This window comes from Eptatretus burgeri, chromosome 11, assembly GCF_056783735.1.
Source record: "Eptatretus burgeri isolate ZD-2024b chromosome 11, Ebu_testis_v1, whole genome shotgun sequence".
NCBI classification, from domain to species: domain Eukaryota; kingdom Metazoa; phylum Chordata; class Myxini; order Myxiniformes; family Myxinidae; genus Eptatretus; species Eptatretus burgeri.
In genome coordinates, this window is record NC_140971.1 from 35886938 (window position 1) to 35908265 (window position 21328).

General features: G+C 42.9%; 1 protein-coding gene and 1 pseudogene across 7 annotated transcripts in view; one reads left to right on the forward strand and one right to left on the reverse strand.

The window, feature by feature from the left end:
* Positions 1–21328, forward strand: part of ZYG11B (zyg-11 family member B, cell cycle regulator) — a 108557-nt gene that overhangs the window by 56691 nt on the left and 30538 nt on the right. For all 7 annotated transcript variants that reach the window (XR_015049214.1, XR_015049215.1, XM_085845991.1 and 4 more), the window contains 3 exons: positions 1968–2035; positions 8659–8788; positions 9593–9645. Coding sequence is in view for 5 of the 7 variants with exons in the window: in XM_085845991.1 (XP_085702117.1) it covers positions 1968–2035; positions 8659–8788; positions 9593–9645 (251 nt within the window). In the remaining 2 variants the exon portion in view is untranslated. The remainder of the gene's footprint in view (positions 1–1967; positions 2036–8658; positions 8789–9592; positions 9646–21328) is intronic.
* Positions 17627–19265, reverse strand: LOC147016864 (uncharacterized; annotated as a pseudogene).

A 21328-nucleotide genomic window follows, 5' to 3' on the forward strand; every position in this document is an offset into this window, starting at 1 on the left:
CTTTGGTTATGCCTCCGGTGATGATGTCACCGGTGGCATTATGTTTTTTTATCCCCCGCCGCATGGCGGAAGGGGGATATTGTGAGGTGAAATACTAATGGCAGCTTGAATTCTGGACTTTTCTACAGGAAGTGGGTGTGGGTGTTCGGGCACGAGTCGTGAGAATACTGTAGCACTTTCACAAGATGGTGGGGAGGGAGACTTAGATGGTCGATACTGCTTTATAAATGTTGGCATTTTAGATTTGCTTGAGTTAGTTTACACATCTTTACGGCATAACTAATTCCCACCCAAATTTGAACGAGCTTTCATGGGACTGATATTTTGTATCAGACAAAACATACAATATAATTGGAATGACTGAAGATAGCCGGACAAGAAAGTAATACTTTTTTCATCGCGATTAGTACAGTTTCCACTCAGGACTAAGTCGGTGCCTAAGTTTACCTGTTCATGCATACGGAGAAGTATAAAATTTTATTTCCTTCTTTTTCCGGTATGGTCATTAATACCTGTCCATCTGGTTCCCTTCTCTCTTTTTGTAGAAACTTTATTTAGATTGTAGTTTTGGCATGTTCACAACTTGTTTTTGATTGGCTGTGGTTAGCCATTAACTTATTTTCACCTGCTTCGCCATCGCCTGTACGCACTCTTTTGACGCCATTGTTTATCATGGAGTACGGTAGTACTCCATATCGAGAAATGAGACAGGGAGAAAATGGCCACCCATTCAAATGTGTACACAATGATGCGCTCATAAACACTTTTTCAAGTGAAGTTAGAAACATATGAAAGCCAAACTTTTTATTCTCAAATGTTTTCTGAACTACCAAGACTTAAAAAGATGCCAGAATACATCACTAAAGTACCACAACGAGCAAGTGCTAAAACACCAATTTGGACTTCTTCTGCTTCTCTAAAAACAATGTAAAACTGTAGCTCAACCTACCTCAATAACTGCTGAAGCCATGATGGTGATTCCAACATGAGGAGGTTACTTTGTTTCTGGGCTAGTGCACGCAACCCAAAATTTAAAGATATATATATATAAAACATTAATTGTTTTATTAAAAAAGTAAATCGAACGTAAATGTGGACTCAACCAAACCAGGCCAGGATTGTGGGAGTGGGGGGATATGGACAGTAGACCGAACCATTCCAAAAGCGATACATATCCAAACCATCACCCAAATCAACTGAAACAAGTATGAAAATATCTTGATAACAGAGATGGATTTAATCCATCCCAAAATAACAAAATATATTAAACATTAAACATTTTATTATTTAAAAAACAACAATCACATTGTCATTTCTGCACACAATCTGTGGTAATGATGGCTGAGTAGACAAGAAACAGGAAGCAGACATGAAAAGCTGACGTATAGGGGAAATGAAAATAAGTGTGGCTGGCCAATAAAGGCGAGTCATTGAGATTAGAAAATAGTGGGAAGAATAATTGGGATGTTGGTTGCAATAATATGGTTTTATTGTCACAGCTCACTTCTTGTTGGTTGACGCAAACACCTGATATTTAATGCCGTATAAAGGTGCTTTTATTACTCAAACCTAAACAACACAGTCGTTCTCACTGATACCAGAGTGAGGTCATGTAGAATCTTTATATTCTGTTGCTTGAATAGCTGTGACATCACAGTGGGACACGGTGTGTTTTTCTTCATATTCATTTGTAGATGATAACGAAAGAGCAAAGAAAAACGTAGCTTAATGGTAGAAATTTCAAGTTGTTATTTAAAGTAACTTATTTGAAAGCATTAATAAACATGATTTCAGAAATTTAACTTGTCATCGATCTTTAACCTATGTAAAATGTCATTTATGTGCAAATACATTAACAATAACAAAGTCAATCTCCTTTGTTTTGTTTTTTACATCATCCTTTTGTGCCCATCAACTATCATCCTTTGTCTTTCAAATTTCCCCAACCCCACCTTCCAAACTAACAGAACAATATCGCAGAGGTGATAGAGCTGCACCCCAAGCTGATGAGAAAACAGTTTATCGAGCACATTGGGTATGTTGCGATGTTTGTAACACCAAACACAATTGTCTCCATACCATTGATGGTATGAACCTGCTAAACAGTTAAAACAAAAGGTGTATCTAAAAATAAAAGAAATAAGGCTGGGGTTGGCTTAATGGTTAAGGTGGCTGTCTTAAGATCTTAGGGTCTTGAGTTTGAGCCCCTGTCATGATGTTGATAATAACACCAGGCAGATTGACTCACCCTGTCATCCTTCTGGGGTCGGCAAAATGAGTACCAGCTTACTGGTAGCATGGGCACCGACCGCATCAGCGGCATAGCCACGCTTTCAGAAAGTGAAGCAACCAGCAGCCACAAGCTGCATACGAAACAACATCTAAAAAAAATAAAATTCAACTGAAAATTACTAAATCTGTTCATAATAACATTTTTGCCTTTGCATCGTTGTTTGAGAAAAAGCAGCAAATGTAGCTAAAGTGATTTTCCCAGAAATTTCTGTGAAGACTGCCACATATTACTTTTGTGTGCCATCTATTTGATGTGAAACACACTGGTGACATCATAATTTCATTTTGGCCAATCAAAGACAAAGCTTAATTTCCTCCACATATAGAATCAGAAAAAAATATCACAAATCACAAAATCTTTTAATGTGTGTGTATATAATATATATATATATATATATATATATATATATATATATATATATATATATATATATATATATATATATATTACATATATATTACATTAAATGATAGACACACTTAATCCATTACATAGATTTACATAGTTGCGTATCTGGCTTATGGGCTAAATAGGTAATATATTATAATAGTTATTTCATAGTGCATGTCAGCAGAAGTGTGATGTAATTAACGAGATTGTGTCGAGTACGTTTAGCGCTCTTGTCTTCCCACCCAAATGTGTGTTTCAAATGCTCCATCTTCCCTTTCCTTACACTCTGCAAAACCCACTGCGAACAATCTGTGTCATTGTGTTTTCCTGTCCCCATGTTTTTCAGTACTGTGAGGTGTTTTTAATTATAAGCAGTAGGTTTATGTATAGACAAGAGCGCTTGGTCAAACTTATACAGCATTGGCAAATTGTGTGAAAGCTCGCACCGCGAGTAAATAAGAGACTTGTCACGCGTTGGTAACAAATCTGACGTGTAATTGGAAAGTTACCAGACCTCCAGCCAATAAATGTAGGGACGTGATCCTCACGCGATTTCCACATCAACCAATTGATGCACGCCACGAGTGGTAAATTGCTCACAGTGTCACGCTTTAAAAGAGTGTGAGAGAACGCTAACTGAGCTCTGCAATGCGATATTTCTGGTACTGGATACTCTCTGGGAAGCTGCACAATTGCCCTGATTAGTCCTGCTTTGGTGGTCTGGCATATTTCCCTTCGCAATTCAGTACAGCCTCATGATCCTTTTTTGTGTATACAAAGTCGAGGCTCTTGTAGGAGCTAGCACATAAAACGGATCAAGACGTAATAGAACAAAAAGAACAAGGTAAAGAGATGGGGGGAAACGCATCAACAGCAGGGATGAGGGATAAAATAGAGGGAGATACTTGGACAAATAAGGAAAGTGAAGAAGAATGAGGGGAAGATGCACAGGTTGGATGGGATGGATACAGCAACAAGCTCTCAGGAAGGAAAAACTGAAAATTTTGGAAAGAGGTCGTCTTTGGGAGGGTTAATGGGGTAGAAAAGATCATGGTTTTGGATGGGGGTGATCTAAGATGGTGGTGAACAACCATGAACAGTGGTGAGATCTGAGATGGTGGTCATGAAGATGTGGAGGGAAAAATGAGATTGAAGAGAATGTGGAGGAAGTTAGTTCCACAGACAGTGAAAAAGAGGAACAAATGAGTGGATGTGTGCCTTGTTTCTGGGGGTTTCACAAGAAGGGGGTTGCTGGTGGACTGTGTGCACCCTGCAGAAACTTGGGAGGTGGGGGGCGTGTAGGGGTGGGGGGAAGGCATGGAAAGAGCTGAGCGTGCATGACCAGAAAGGAGGCGGAAGAAGACAGAGAGACCACTGACCTGTCTGCAATGTGAGTAAAAAACTTTGTCTGCAAAGTAATAGGCCCATATACTCAGCTTCATCGTGGTAGATTCCAATGATCCTGAAGGCCTTGGTTTCCACGGCATCAAACTGAACAAGATGTGAGGTAGGGGCGCCAACTGAGAATGGAGTGCAGTACTCCATTAAGCTGCGGATGAAGGCCTTATTGGTGGATAAGAGTTCAGGTGTGCCAAGGAAGGATTTTGCATGATTGAGAATTCCCATTTGGCAGCTGGCTTTGGAGGCCAACTTTGAAATGTGGTTTGCCAAGAAGCATCATGGCTGATTCTGAGGCTCAAGGGTTTGAGTGGCTGGCTGAACCTCTTCAAAAGGATTGCTAAAAAAAATATATGGGAGCGCTTGGCAAAGTCTTTTCGAAGAGTGCGAGTGTGAGATTTGTCAGGATTGAAAGACACATTCCAAGTATTTGACCAACTTGTGATTCTATCAGTCTGGAGAGAGCCTAGAGGCTGCTGGCTGCTACATGCCTATGTGAAGGATGAGGGATGCTCCGGCATAGGGTGGAATCATCAGTAAAGAGATAAAGAGGATTTTCCAGAGAGTCAGAGAGATCATTGATGAAAACCAGAAAAATAACAGGGCCCAGAACGCTGCCTTGAGGAACTCCAGCCTGGACAGGAAGAGGACATGAGAGAACTCTTTTTCTTCCCCTCCCCTGCTGGGTGTATGAACTGTTGGTTAATGAGAACTTGTTTTGTGGTCATGAGGGAATGTGAATTCCACATCACGCTGGATAGTGGCATATAAATCCGTTGGACAGGTAAATTGGGTCAGTGCATGCCAATAAAGGTGCAAAAAGAAGCGAAATGCCTGAAACAGTTTGCTGGACCATTTCTGACAGGTGGGTTTTCCACAGTCGTGTGGTTATAACTGCAGACACATACGCAAATTAACGGGCAGAAGTGGGACCTCTCACTAACTCTCCTCCCGGCGGCACATTGGTCGTTAAAGACCCGCAAATGTAATAATGCATTAGCTTAGCACAACACACATTGAACGTTACCTGAATCTTTGAATGTAAAATAGAATCTGGGATTTTGGCTGCATTATAAGGCAACTGCTTTATTTTTATGCCAAATGCTAATATAATAAATCCAAATCGATTTTCACATTGCAGACCAGAAGAACTGTAAACAACTGGGCTATCATTTGGTGTGAACACCATGATAAATATGGGTTAAGTTTGTGAAAAAGGTCATTTTGGTATCCACATAAGTATTTCTTTGGTTTGCAGTGGAACAAAACAAAAAAAGCTGAATTAATTACGACATCTTAGCTTATTCCACACAAATCTCAAAATGGCCAGGACAATATTATTGACACCTTTTAGAAGTTGATAGAAATAATTAGATTTCAAGCAGGTGATTCTCCTTTACTTTGGAATTAAACTCACATGTGGTGAGTTGCACGTGCCTCCAATATAAAATCACTCAATCAACCATTTTGAACAGAGAAAACGCGTCATTCTGCTCTTTTGTGTCACTGCGTGTATCGCAATGAGCATGGAGAAAAGAAAGAAAACCAGAGAATTGTCTGAGGAGGTCAGACACAAGATTGTAGCCAAGTATGGACTATCTCAAGCCTACAAGTCCATCTCCAGAGACCTTGTCGGCACCGTCGAGGCACGTCACGACAGTGATTGTGAATCACCCTTTAGCATCAGCCCGACCCTTTTTCCGAAGGATCGGCTTCTTCTTCCTCCTACCATAAAATCGAAGAGATTATAACCACATCGAGTTTTTGTGTCCTGGGAAACAAGGCCCACAGCTCGAAGGAGCTTTGAGCCACACCGTTGTTTTATCGTCGATCCCAGTCGACAACAATTGTTTTTGCGACTTTTACGAACCACGATTCGGCCGAAAGTTGCAAATTAATGCATCGGCCGCTGGGAATGCTGGGGGAAAAATGGCTTAACCGCAGTGCCTGGAATCTGAATATCGCGCAAACATCAACACTTCCGCATTATTTGCCGGCCTGCCGTGCCTCATCTTGACGTCAGAGTGAGTCGAGACCAGTACCAATGGTGAGAGAGGTTAGCAGTCTACTAGCTCAGCCATTTTGGGGTACCTCAGTGTTTCCACAGAGGCTCGAGAACCTGTCAAAGGCACCCGGTTCGAATCTCGCATTTTAAAAATCTCTTTCAAAGCTCACGGCGCTCTGTGTGGTTATACAGTGCTCGACACAGTTTATATATAGCGCTGTTCACACAAAACCATCATGGCAGCTCCAGAACCTGGGAGGCACCTGGTTCAAATCTCCCACATTCAAATTCACATTTCATACTCTCGGCACCCGGTGCTGTTTGCAACTGTGCTGCGCTATGACGTCATTTGGGGCTATCCCAAACTCTCTGTGGGGACGCAAACGAGATAACCTCGATGAAAGAAGCACCCTCCCATCTTCGGGGCACGAAGCACAAGATCTCACGTAGGTTTCGGGATCTTGTGCTACGTGCCGAGTCACTCACGTAGGTCTCGGGATCGTACACGTCACTCGTCCTGCATGCTGCCAAAGTCTCTCCGAGGGCGATAGAGGCTGCTACAGCATATCTCGGCGTGATATTTTGCACTGGTGAATTAGGGAGCGAGGATGAGGGCGTACAAGCATTCCTTATCTGCCACGCTATGACCAATGTTCAGGACTTTGCCGCACACGAGGCAACAGCCTCGATCACATGACGCATCTCGTGGAATGGAGCACCCTCCCATCTTTGCAGGACGTAGCACATTTCACATCTCTTATCCTGCCTTTGCCTCCCCTGGTTCACCGGGGAGACAAAGGCAGGCTATAAATGTGGCATTGGCACACACGTAACGGGCATGAGTGCATCGTGTGACGATTTTTCGAGCACGCAAAGTACACGAACCTCATGACGCACATGCGACCACCCTTCACTCATCCTTACAATCGCGCCCCTTTTCCATATCCACGTCCATGTTTCCATTCATCACGCATCCCTATTAAATCACACTCTCACTGTAACACTCGCATCGGCGACTAACCCCTCATGTTCTCCGTGCATTCGTGCACACGTCCATTATTCTGTAAGTTTGTTCCATTTTGTCCCCAAAGCCACTGGTGTTACCATGCTCACTGATCCCTGTAACCACGCCCCTCTGATATTAACCATACCCCTCCAATATTAACCACGCCCCAGCATCATAATCACGTGTCTGTGACGTGCATCTTTTCTGGATGTTTCTTTGTCCACCGTTCGCAATGTTATCTGGAAGTTTAAGGCCCATGGCACCGTAGCCAACCTCCCTGAACCTCCCTGAACAAAAGATTGTTCGAATGGTGGAGAAAACACATCGATCAATTGCCAAACAGATTCAAGCTGACCTTCAGACAGACACAAGGTATGACAGTTTCAACTCACACCATCCGTCGCCAACTCGATGAAAGGTGGTTCTATGGTAGGAGACCCAGGAGGACCCCACTGTTGAGAGAGAAACATAAGAAAGCCTGACTGGAGTTTGCCAAAACATACCTGAACAAACCAAAATCCTTCTGGGAGAATGTCCTGTGGACAGATGAGATCAAATTGGAGCTTTTTGGTAAAGCACGTCATCTATTTTTACAGAAAACAAAATAAAGCCTTCAAAGAAAAGAATACCTTCCCTACAGTCAAACATGGAGGAGGATCAGTGATGTTTTGGGGTTGCTGTGCTGCCTCTCGCATTGGGTGCTTTGATTGTGTGCATGACATCATGAAGTCAGGAGATTACCAAGGTGTTTTGAAGCGCAATGTTTAACCCAGTGTCAGAAAGCTGGGTTTCTGTTGAAGGTCATGGGTCTTGCAGCAGGACAATGACCCCAAACACACTTCAGAAAGCACCCAGGAGTGGTTCAAGACAAAATGTTGGACTGTTCTGAAGTGGCCAGCAATGAGTCCAGATCTAAATCCCATTGAACACCTGTGGGGAGATGTGAAAACAGCAGTTGGGAGAAGACACCCTTCAAATCTGGGAGAACTGGAGCAGTTTACATAAGAAGAGTGGGCCAAACTGCCAGTAGAGAGGTGTAGGAAGCTCATTCACGGCTGTAGGAAGTGCTTGACTGCAGTTATTTTGTCCAAAGGGCGTGCTTCCAAATATTTAGCCTCAGGTGTCAATAATTTTGTCAATGTCATTTCTTTATATTTTCTAATTTGAAAGGATATATTAAGTTCTGAATCAAAAACAAAGGTTCTGTAATATTAACAGTGAAATATAGAATTGTGGCGACGAAAAACTTTTGTCAATTTCAACTTTTATTTTGAGAAAATTGTGTTATTATGAAAAAAAATGCAAGGGTGTCTTTTTTGGCCATGACTGTATCGGTGTGAAAGACCTCTTCCATCATGTTGTTTGGAATTAGACTGTGACATTGAAGGGAAAAAGAGCTTGAATATGCATTTCAAATATGAGGCAAATCCATACTTGCCATATTCATTTTTGCATCCTTCATCACAAACCCTCAATTTCACCTGGCTGTGAATTGTGATGATGTGATATTGTTTTTTTATTTTAATGTGGCATTGAACTATTGTCTTCTTCACTCCACCCCTACAGTGTGCTTTTGTGTAATAGTAAGGTAGAGGTGAGTTACTTTGCAGCGGGCATCATTGCCCACTTGACGTATCGGGGTGAGGCTGTGTGGTTGCTGGACCCTGCACTCCGAGCTAACCTTCTATCTCAGCTTGTGAGTGACACACGATGCCTTAACATCACTCTACTGTTCCCAAGGACCCCGCTTCCTCCCACTAGTCATGCTCCACAAGCGATGTTTTCTTCAAGTGAAGCCTCTTCCTACCCGACTTCCCTCTGAACCACACCTTCCCTAAACCACATCCCCACTACTTTTATTTGCCTTGCTTTATGCTGTCAATATGCCATTATCCTCCACCCCTACAAATTCCTTTGTGTTGTGTGGCAGTTGTAATTTGACAGATTATTTTTCATTATCCCTTGACATGCTGTTATGAAAAACCAAATGGTTAACATAGCTGCTTATTCCACACCACATTATATTTGTCCTCAGTCTGATAGGTTAGTCCAGCGGTAGCACGTATACCTTTCAGCTGTCTCGTCTGGGTTTGATTATTGGCAAAAATATAAACTCTCAGATTGGTGCTTTGCAGCCAGGGCGTTGTATGACAAAGTGTGCCATCGCATGGACGGATCTTAAGCTGGGGACTCGTCTAGTCGCATTGGCTCGTGGACGTTGAAAGTCTCATGGTGTAATCATGAAAAGTAGCTGCCCATATTTGTTGAAGTTGCGCATCAGGTCTGGCCAGCCAGTTAATGAAAGAGTTCCCCCTCTGCCGACCTCTCAAGAAAGTGCAAATAATTGGTGCTGTTAAATAAGAAGTCGTAGTAGTAGCAGATTATACTTGTCAATAGTGATCAATCTTGCACATATTTTCACTACCACAGACAAGCAGAATCTCATATCCGTTTTACCACACACCAGTACATAATTTCACTTGTTTACCTGTGCATGCAGGAATCATGCATACTGAGCTGGACGTCTCCAGACTGTGAAATGGTGGCTTACAGGTAAGCCCTTAATAGTTCCCCATCTCCACCCCTTACCCCACTCCTCACCGACTATGCGCTCCCCTAATCTCTTCAATATGCTATTATATGTAACATTGAGTTGTGATAAATAGTGATTCATGGGGCATAAAAAATTTGAGGACATTTCTTCTCCTCACATTTTTTGCATCCCCATGAATTCGTTATTTTTGTACTAATTTTTGCCAATGTTGTCCTAATTATCTTCGAGCCTTGCCTTTGTAAAGGGTCATTCTATTTGGGATTTATAGGTATATTCAATTTCGTTTTTTAAATTTATTTTATTCTTTTTTAGAAAAAAAAATAGTCCAAAAACAATTCTATGACAATAAGTTTCAAAACTGAAATTAACATCATATCAGGAAATATCTGTCATTTACAACCATTGTCACATTTTTAGCTCACCTGGACTTTAGTCAGGTGAGCTTATGTGATCGAGCAGTGTCCATAGGTGAGTGAGTGAGTGAGTGAGTCAGTCGTCAGTCAGTCAGTCAGTCAGTCCGTAAACACTTCAGTCATTATCGCTTGAACGGAACACACGATTTTGATGAAACTTGGCCACAAGCTTCATTTCTGATGTCTAACGAAGGTACATTGACCGCATAAAAATCTGCGTCATTAAGGGGGTCTACGGGAGGGGGTTTGACCCCCCCCCAAAAAAATAGGTATTTGCTCTCTTCTCCAAAACTACACACACAATTTCGATGAAACTTGACCACAACCTTCATCATCTGTCATGTACCATAGTTTGTTCACGGCATTAAAAAATAAATCATGGTCTTGGGGGGGGGGCTTATGTGGGGGGTTTGAGACCCCCAAAATAGGTATTTGCTCTTCTCCGAAACTCCACGCACTATTTCAATGAAACTTGACCACAAACTTCATCACCCATGATGTACGAAAGTTTGTTCCCGACATTATAAAATCGGGGTCGAAGAGGGTCTGCGGAGGGTTTGAATGACTGTTGCTCCTGATCCCGTTGAGCTTCAGGATGAGCGATCCTATTTTTTTTATACAAATGTGTCACACTGATAATCTTATCGCTATTGGTAACAAGCGATGTTGCTTCCTTTGTAGAATTTGGTATGGGTAACGACACCACATTCTGGTCCCAATAATGGAAAATGCGCATTGGAGACCAGAAGAATGGTCAGTCATCTGAGAATTATTCATGTTAGGGGGAAGACAATTTTAGGTTTGCTGTCTGCAATGCTTGTTAACAATCCATTTCATACTGAGGAAAGGCAACAAAGAGTTTCAACACAACAAACCTTCTACTTAATTTGAGAAAGAAACTCAAGCGGAACTTCCAGAAATACAAGGAGGCACTGAAAGCCGCTGAGTCAGCAAGGAATGCAGAGAAAATAAGAGCAAGAATGTCTGCACTGTGGTCACAACCTGCGACAAAAGCCTGCAATGGGCTGATTGGGAAATGCACATTTGAAGCAATCTTAAAGGCCCTGTCACACCTTGACGATTTAGCCAGCGTATGCAGACGTATGAAAAATTCGGCTAAAACGCTGGTACACGTCGAATACGTTATGGGTAAGTTACTAAGTTTGTATACGTTAAGAGCATGCTGGCATAAGTCGTATTACACTGGCATACGTCGTAGTACACTGGCATATGTCGTAGTACGCCGAGCTGTTAGACAAATTTTCCATGCTTGAAAATTTTCGACGTATGCCAGCGTATGACTCACACGTTCCGCATAACGCTGGCCATAAGTTGTAGGCACGTTACGCGATCGTTGACACACATCGACACACGTTACTTGTAAGTTACTCATAAGTCGAAACACGTCGATATAATATAATATAATTAATAGGCTGTCGCTCAACGATTTAAATCATAACCGCACTAGAAATCAAAGTGTCAACATGACCGTCATACTGAAAGAAAAAACAAAAACAAAAAAATAAAAACCAGGGAGTCTGGAACACTGACGCTAACCATTACCTTGACGTGTTTCGACTTATGAGTAACTTACAAGTAACGTGTGTCAACAATCTCGGAACGTGCCTACAACTTATGGCCAGTGTATGCGGAACGTGTGTCGTACGTCGAGAAATTTTCAACATGCTGAAAATTTGTCGACGTACTCGGCGTACTATGACGTATGCCAGCGTACTACGACGTATGCCAGCATGCTCTTAACGTATACAAAACTTACCCATAACGTATTCGACGTGTGCCAGCTTGGTTCGGCAAATTTTTCATATGTCGGCATACGCTGGCTAAAACGTCAAGGTGTGACAGCGGCTTCACACTTCGATGTCTAGTGCAGTTATTATTTGAATCGTCGAGCCACAGCCTATGAATAGCCTACGCCACGTGATCGTCGGCGATACGCTGCCGCGCTATGCATAAGTTAGACTATCGTTGGGCATAGGTTGTGAACGCCAACAACACGCTCAGCATTCGTTGGTATAAGTTATCTATATGTGATTGAAACGTTCTGTGTATGTCACTAATACGTTATGAATACGTCCAAAACTGGGAAAAAACCTCAATAGTTCAGCATACGCCAGCGTTTTGCATACATTTTGATACCTTGCCATATGCTGGATAAAACGTCAAGGTGTGCCAGCCCCTTAAAAGATGAACAGTGAAAATGGGAAATGCACATTAAATGCACTATTAAAAGATTAATTTGACACCTCTTATCCATGGCAGCCTCTGCCACGGTTATATCAGTACGAGCTTATTTATCACACGGTCACCGATTGTTTAACCCCAATTTAGGGCCATTCAAAAATTACGTAATGCTATTTTCTTATGGAGGCGCGTACCATCTGTGCTGATGGGCTTGATTGAACCTTACTAATAATTTTTATTTAACATTGATTAGAATTTTTGGGGTCCCTCATCATGAGTAACACTCAACTCAAGCAAAGCCAATAGAGATTTCAGCAGAGGCCTACAGGCCTGATGTCTTCGGCCCACCAGAAAACCAAGATGGCAGCCATGTTATTTTGGCTGGGTGCCATGGTGGGTGGAGTCGAGCGACAAATGTGAGTGGGGTCCGGCAGTTGTCTGAACAATGGGTGCACATTTTAATAAGTCGACCCCCAACAAGGACCACAACAATAACAACCATGTGGAGCTCTTGGAGACCTGCGACAAGACGGTTGTCATTGAAAGAGAGCGCAGATCATGTGTGATTGCAACATCAATGATCCTCGAGCCGAGTGTATCCAACAGTGAATTGGCAAAATGATAGTGACAGATTGTTAACTATTCTCGATCATAGATGACTGAGGATTCTTTTTTTTTTCATTTGTTGAAGGCGCTCGAATTACGTTGCTGTCTTCTTAGTAGGTGCTGTATCACAGAGATCGTTGTCACTCAAATTTACGAGGGTGTGAATTCAGTGTGCGAAATCAACTTCGCAACATTTCCTGCTTTAGTTTTTCTACCGACATTTGAAGTACCTGGATAAGCTGTGACTCCCTCCTGAGTTTAACAGCCCATTAGCTGACATTCCTTTGAAAGGAAATCTGCTGTGCTGCATGCTGCATCTCAGTGATTCTCACACAGGAGAGTATCTCTGTGCTATATATGTTGAGATGTTTGAAGAATGGCATATCAAGAGACAGCAGCTTTATTTCATTCTTTGTGACAATGTGGCAAGCATGGCCAAGGCAATGAGGAACTGCTCATTTCCAGATCTGGCTTATTTGCTCATGCCCTTCAATTTATAAAACATGAAGTGCTGTCACAAAGGGCTGTGATTGACACTCTGGCAATCTGCAAACAGATTTTAGAGCATTTGAAGTGTTTTTCTTCAGCCAACATGCAACTTAAAGGGAAACAAAACTTTTGTCTCCCTATGCATCATCTAAACCAAGTTCAATCTACTCAGTGGTTGAATTATATCCCTTATATGCCACAAAGTGTTTGAGAGCACAAGGTGGCCCTTACTGCATATTCAACTGGAGAGATCATAGGACAGTTTAACCCATGCAGTGTTTAAGTATATACTGTCGGACCCTGCTATTCACGGATTCGCGATTCGCTGACCCTGTGTATTCACCTGTCATAAATTGTGACTTGCTTCTGCATTCGTGCTTCGTGTACTTGCGGTTTTTAAAAATTTACTAACTCTATTTATATATTTTTTAAACTTCAGGACGGGTCTCCTATATCAACCTGGGAAAATGGAAATCAGCTAACATCACAGCATTACATTAAAAAGGTGCAAAAACCAATCCCCTTAACTACAACCCTATTAACTTCCTTCCAATCATCAGTAAGGTCATGAAATCCATCATCACAGTTGACAGGAAATCACTCCTTTTCTCCATCAGCTTCATCTCAGATCATCAATTCAGATTCAGACCTCGTCACTCCACATTCGACATGCTGATTCGACTCTCCCAACAATGGTGGAGGCCCTTAATATTAGACATGAGATCAGGGCTATTTCTCTGGACATATTACGAGCTTTTGACACAGTTTGGCATCCTGCCTTGCTCTCCAAACTGTCTGCCTCTGGAATCCAAGGCCAACTCCACTCTTGGATTACTGACTTCCTCTACTCTCATCGACAATGTGTGGCTTTCAACGGAACCCTTTTATCTCCTCTCCCTGTCAAGGCTGGAGTACCCCCAAATCAGTGTTCCAGACCCCATATGATTCCTAATCTTCATCATTGATCTTGCTGACTGGAAAATCCTCTATCTCTTTTCTGATGACTCCACTCTCTGCCATGACATCTCTCATCCTTCTGACACACAGGCAGCAGCCTCTCACCTCTCTTCAGACCTTGAAAAAAAAATCACTAACTGGTCATGCACAATGTTGTTTATGCATCCATAATGTCCACCCTTTGCATTCTCCCTTACCCCTCATCGTTACCTGCATCCCTTAGTTTGTCCATCTCCAACTACTTTCTTCCTCTGCCTGCTGTTGGTGTTTCCCCTTTCTTCTGTTTTTCCCTTTGTTATGTTGTCTTGATTTGTTCTGTATATTGACGGGCGCCAAGATGGGCGGCCCCAGGGCCGCCATATTGGCCAAATCCAATATGGCCGCCACTCAGAGGTCAATATAGTTAAATATCCGAAAGGGCTAGAATCATGAATAATACCACGTTTTAGGGGTTTTCAGGGTCTGGGGATCTGATTCTGATCTAATTCCAATGATTTGAGGTCAAGGTCACTCCTTAAGGTCACCCTAAAGGTCATTTTGGGGTCAATATACATAATTTTAGTTGTTTTATGTCAATATATACAAACAGCACATCATTTTATCAGTTTCCGAGGTTGAGTAACACGAATCTGACCTTATTTTAACGATTCGAGGCAATATTGCATGTCATGGTCATGATTGGAGTCACTACCGATCTTCTCGCGTCCATGAAGAGCCAATGGGCCCCGGAGCACTGTGTTGAAGAAACTCCTCATATCCTCATTTACTGGAGCCGTGAGGCACTTAGGGAGGAAGGAGCCATCGAAAGGTTCTTGACTCTGTTGACAAAACTTGTGCATCATCATGGCAGCCCGCATGAACATAAGTGCATCCTCTTTTTTTTTTTTTTTTTTTTTTTTGTATACCTTGGTCGAGGCTCGTATGAGAGCTAACACACAACTCACAGCAAGGAGGCATGAGACAAGAGGGGCGGGAGTGGAAGGGACAAAACATTGGGGAACAGACACAGGTGAACTGTGGAAGGGAGAGGGATGGGGATGGGACGGGGAACATGGCGAGGGGAAGATGGACATTAAAGGGACTTTCAGGAAGGAAAGCAGGAGAATTGAAGGAAGTGGGCTTGGGTGGATTATCCGGGGTAGAAAAGATAGAGGATTTGGATGGGGGAAGATAAGAGGTGGTGGTGAACAGCTGTTTTGAAAGCCTGGAGGGAAGAATGGGAAAGAATAGAGTGAGGAAGTTTATTCCAAAGGCGGGAAAAAAGAGGAATGAAAGAGTGAAGATGAGCAGTGATTCGGGATTTGGTAGTTTTACCAGAAGGGGGTTGTTGGCGGACCTTGAGCGCCCTGTGGAAATGTGGTTGGGACAAATCACAGAGAGAGCAGGGGGGCAAGGCTGAGAGGAGTCGGTAGAAGACAGAAAGACCACCGACCAACCTGCGGTGATTGAGTGAGAGGCACAAAGACTCAGCTTCATTGCGGGAGATGCCAATGATCTTAAAAGCCCTGGTTTCGACAGCGTGAAGTCGAGAAAGGTGGGAGGCAGGAGCACCAGCCCAGAGGGGAGAGCAGTACTCCATCAGGCTACGGACAAAAGCTTTGTAAGTGGTCAGGAGCTCAAGAGGGCCGAGGAAGGACTTGCACGACGGAGGATTCCCAGGTGGCGACTGGCTTTGGAGGCAAGGTTGGTAATGTGACTTTCCCAGGAAAGGCCATGGCAGATAGTGAGACCCAGAAGCTTGAAAGAAAAGACTTCTTCCAGAGGATTGTTGAGAAAGTGGATGGGGGTTTTGTAAACGGTCCTTTCGAAGAGACATAGTGAGAGTGTGAGATTTGTCTGGATTGAAAGACATGTTCCACGTGTTGGACCAGTTTGTGATTTTATCCAGATCTGCAGTGAGCGAAGAAGCTGCTGCTTGCCGGTCTGAGGGATGACAGATGGTACGGCAGAGGGTGGAGTCATCGGCAAAGAGAAATAGAGGATTTTCCAGAGAGTCCGATAGATCATTGATGAAAACCAGAAAAAGAACAGGGCCCAGAACGCTACCTTGAGGAACTCCAGCCTGCACAGGAAGAGGGGATGAAAGAACTCCATTTAGGGCCACACGTTGACTGCGACAGGAGAGGAAGTCTGCGAGCCATGAGTGGAGATGGCCTTGAATACCATGGGAAGAGAGTTTGGTGAGTAGGGCAGGGTGCCAGACTGTGTCAAAAGCACGTGATATGTCCAGGGATACGGCTCGGATTTCCTGTCTGGCATTGAGGACCTCCATCCATTGATGGGAGAGCAGTAGCAGCATATCTAGGGTAGAGTGACCTGGTCTGAAACCAAATTGATGATTGGAAATCAAGCCATTGGAGAAGAGGAAGGATTTCATGTCTGAAGCGATGATGGATTCCATAACCTTGCTGATGATTGGGAGAAGGCTGATTGGTCTATAGTTACAGGGATCTGTTTTTGCACCTTTTTTATGCAGGGCAGTGATGTTAGCAGATTTCCAAGCAGATGGCAGATGACCTTGGGAAAATGAGAGGGTGAATAGAACAGAGAGAGGGTGAGCAAGAGCAGAAGAGCAGGCTTTGAGGACACGTGGGCTGATGCCGTCTGGACCGGTTGCAGAATCTGACTCGAGGTTTGAAAGCAAGCTCTCCACCTTGTCAGGAGAAAAGGATACAGAGTCCAGGGACAGTTGGGTGCGACTGGGTAAAGTGGGTAGAGATAGTGATGGGTTTGGGACACAAGATTTAGCTGCAAACACCGAGTTTAGACATTCAGCTTTATCACGTGTGGAATCAGCAGTGCGGCCATTTGAGGTAAGGGAGGGGATGGAGGGGGAACATACACCAGAAACAGATTTGATTAAACGCCACCAGGATTTTGAGGAGGGAGAGAGGTTTGAGAGTTCAGACTTGAGATGAGAAAGATGTTGTTTTCTGGCTCTCCTGAGGGTAGCTACACACTTGTTCCGAGCTTTGTGGAAAGAACTGAGATTGCCCTCAGTTGGGTTTGCTTTCCATGAGGCAAAGGCAAGTTGTTTCAGGACAACTGCCTCGCCACAAGCTTCAGTAAACCAAGGGCGGGAGGAAGGGTAAGACAACTGAACACGAGAGGGGATAAATCTGTGCATGAGGGAGAGCAAGTTTCTTTGAAAGAATTCCCAGGATGAGTTGATGTTTGAGAAAGTAGTGATAGGAGACCAGTCTGTAAGTTTGATGGCTGCTCGGAGACCCTGCCAGTCGGCTTGAGTGAAATGCCAGACTCGGGACAAGGTGAGGTGGTTCTCTGATAACAGCCAGAGAGATGTCCACTTTAACAAGGACGTGGTCAGAAGAACCAATTGGAGCGAAGGAAGAGCAGCAGATATTGTCAGGGAAATTTGTCAAAATCAGATCCAGAAGAGATGGAGTACCATTGGTTGAGATCCGGGTCGGGAAGTTGACCGATTGAGTCAGTCCCAATGAGTCACAGAAAGCTTTTGCTGATGTCCCATGGCAGGTGAGAGAGGTACCCACACCTAGCCAACTGGCGTGATGACAATTGAAGTCGCCACATAAGAGGAAGAGAGAGTTTGGATGAGAAGATAGAAGATGGTCCATGTTTTCGGAGAGTGAGGTGTAGATGGAGTCATCACTGTTCGGTGGACGGTACAGTACACATATAAACATGAGGTGGGAGTGGAGGGGAAGCCGAAGCCAGAGGTATTCCTGGGGGTGTGGGGGAGTGAGAGCAGTGCAGGGAGAGTGAGGAATAGAGTCTTTGATGAAGAGAGCAACACCTCCACCAGGACGAGGCTCAGGTCTGTCATACCGTAAGAGGGAGTAACCAGGGAGAGATACTTGGGAGTCAGACACGTCTTGGGAGAGGAAAGTTTCTGTTAGGCAGATAATGTCTGGTTTGTCAGTGGCAACCTGCATGGAAAGATCTGAAAGGTAAATTTGTGACCTATATCTCTTGACCAATTTGTGACCTATATGTCTTGGCAAGCTCATCAGCCACCTTCAATTTGTGAGATATGTAAATATCCTTCCTGCCTTCATTCCCCTTGGAAAACTCATCCCATTCAGGCAGGATGTTGAGAAGGTGATCCTTGAATCGAGTTGAGTGTGGCTCTTTTTTATCTCTGCATGGGTGACCTTGCTCACTCATAACCTTTTGATACATCTTGCGTAGCTCTGCGAGCTTGAATAAGGTGGTGTCCGAATGTTCGATAAGGGTTATAATTTGAGCGCAGATGATGGGATTGAACGGCGGAGGTGCGGGACCCACCAAATCACGTCGCTCGGCAGTGTGAGCGGAGTCTCGCAAATGTACATAACACTGATGGTGATAATAGGCATCAGCTGCATGTGCATCAGACGCTACGGCAACCAGTCTGCCAAGTAAATTAAAGTTTTTGTTGGTCTTTGCCCAACTCTTTAGGTTGGCATCTACGACATCAGTTACTACCTTGTGGAACGTGGCCTGGCCCACCCCCTCACAGATTATACAACACATGATATTGGCCCGAGGCTGAAATTCCCCAGATGACCTGAGTTTTTTTGGACTATTCTGAGGGCCAGCTTCTCTGTCTATCTTCTCTCTCTCTCCCGTTTGACTCGAGAACTACTACAATAACTCCTGCACGTTTTGTGATACCAAGCCTTATGCGATTTAAGAGTTGCTCCAATACCTGAGCCATCATTCAACTGACTAATCGTGACATTGATACCAGAAGGAAGATTATTGTCATTGAGAGCTTTGAAGTCTTTGAGATTTCTCTCAAGTGATACAAGTCCCTCCTCCTTAGGTGTTTGCAAGGCTTGTTCAGTTTTGTCCGATTGACAAAGACAACAGAGTCCCCAATTCATAATTTCGGTAGAAGACATAGCTTGACACTCATGTATTACTAGTCCATTATAATATTATGTAGACTCGTCATCGCGATGAACTTTCATCTAGGGTGTCTCATGAGATAGGGTGTCTCATGAGATAGGGTAGACGTCAGCTCCGAATGACATCAGGCACCACTGCCGCTGCTGGAAATGTTGATGATCACAGACTTGGTATTATCTGAAAAATATTCAACATAAAAATAAACCAAAAAGGATATGACATACAACTCAAAATTTGTAAATAGTTTTAAAAATAAACTCAATTGTCATTGTCTAATACCAGAAACTTTAATTAACTGCATGCGACATCACCATACAAAATAGGAAAATTGGTTCGCATTTAGGATGTTATGTGAAATACACACATCCTGTGGAGAAGATCTCAACTTGTGTGACATACATCTAATAATGGGAAAGGATTTAGGCTACTAAATTGAAGTACAGTCAGCAGATAAAAACAAAAAAACAATCAATCAATACCTGGTAGCTATATTTCAAAAGCTAATAAGAAATTTAAATTGTAGGCTGCACATGGCTGCTACTGCAGGGAAGTGAATGTTTATTATTTTATATCCAGAGAAGTGCAGGAGCAAATATGTATGTATATATATATGTATGTGTATATATATATATATATATATATATATATATATATATATATATAGATATATATATATATATATATTTATATACATATATATATATATATATATATATATATATATATATATATATATATATATATATATATATGGGCACTTTCACAGTAAAAGTTGAGTTAAGGTGGTTCGGAACGTCTGTTTATTAAGTAGGTGGTCTATTTTACCATTGACTGGTGTCATCTACTATTTCTCATAATATATGAGTTTACAGGAGCTCGTAAAATAACAGAAACAAATGGCATATTTTGACTTTTCTACCCAAATACTAGTATTTAATGGGTAAATATTTTGATGTTTTAATATTTTTTTGGATTTGGGATGACGCACCAGAAACACTGGGTTTGACCTCATAATGACCTTTAGGGTGACCTTGAGGGGTGACCTTGACCTCAAATCATTGAAATAAGACCAGTATCAGATTCCCATACCCCAAAAATCCCTAAAACGTGGTATTATTCATGATTCTAGCCCTTTTGGATTTTTAACTAGATTTACCTCCAACCCGAGTGGCGGCCATATTGGATTTGGCCAATATGGTGGCCCCGGGGGGCGCCCATCTTGGCGCCCGTCAAAAATCGAAAAAGTATGGTATGGGCGACATCTGGGCCAAAATTGGTGCTTTTGGAAGAATCTGAACCAAACGGCCCCTTTTATGCCCTAACAGCCCTGACTACCAAGCTTTGTGGAAGGAACTGAGATTGCCTTGACCAGCAAGCTCTCCACTTTGTTGGGAGAAAAGGACACAGAGTCCAGGGACAATTGGGTGCGACTAGGTAAGGTGGGTTCAGAAAGCGATGGGAAAGCACTGCAAAACTGGAGGTTGTTGGAAGTGAAAATAATGCGATTTGTGTTCTTTGGTGTTCAAGTATATAATTCAATTTAAATAAAACAAAGATTGTAAAAGTCGTAGAAATAAATTTATTCCGGAATTTACTGCTGTTGATGCAGTGTTAATTACACCACCCTATCTAACATGTTATAGTTATTTGTACCTGTTGTTTGTGTCCTTTATGATGTCCTTAAAATGGTCAGATTCCTGTTTGGAATGATTTTCAATTTTGTTTGATAGGCAGGCAGAGTAAAAAAGTTATCTCACTCCTCTGTGCACATGTGCAATCAGGATAAATTCAGAGACGAAGTACACCAGGACCCCAACATTCACGGGGGATACATTCCGGGAAAACCCCGTGAATGTTGAAACCGCGAATGTGGGGGCATTATTTCAATGGGAAATGGGGGGGATAGGTTCCGGGGATTTCCCAACCCACGGATATCAGGGTAAAATCTGTGAGTGTAGGGGGAAAATCCACGAGTGTTTTGTCATTGTTACAATGGAGACAAGGGGGATAACGTTATCAATTTGTGGCCGTTCTTGGTTCATGAAAAAGGCCGCAAGTGGCGATACCACCAAAGTCAGGGAATGGGGACAATGAGGGTAACGTTATCGGTTTGTAGCGGTTCCTGGTTCAAGGGGAAAAGTTT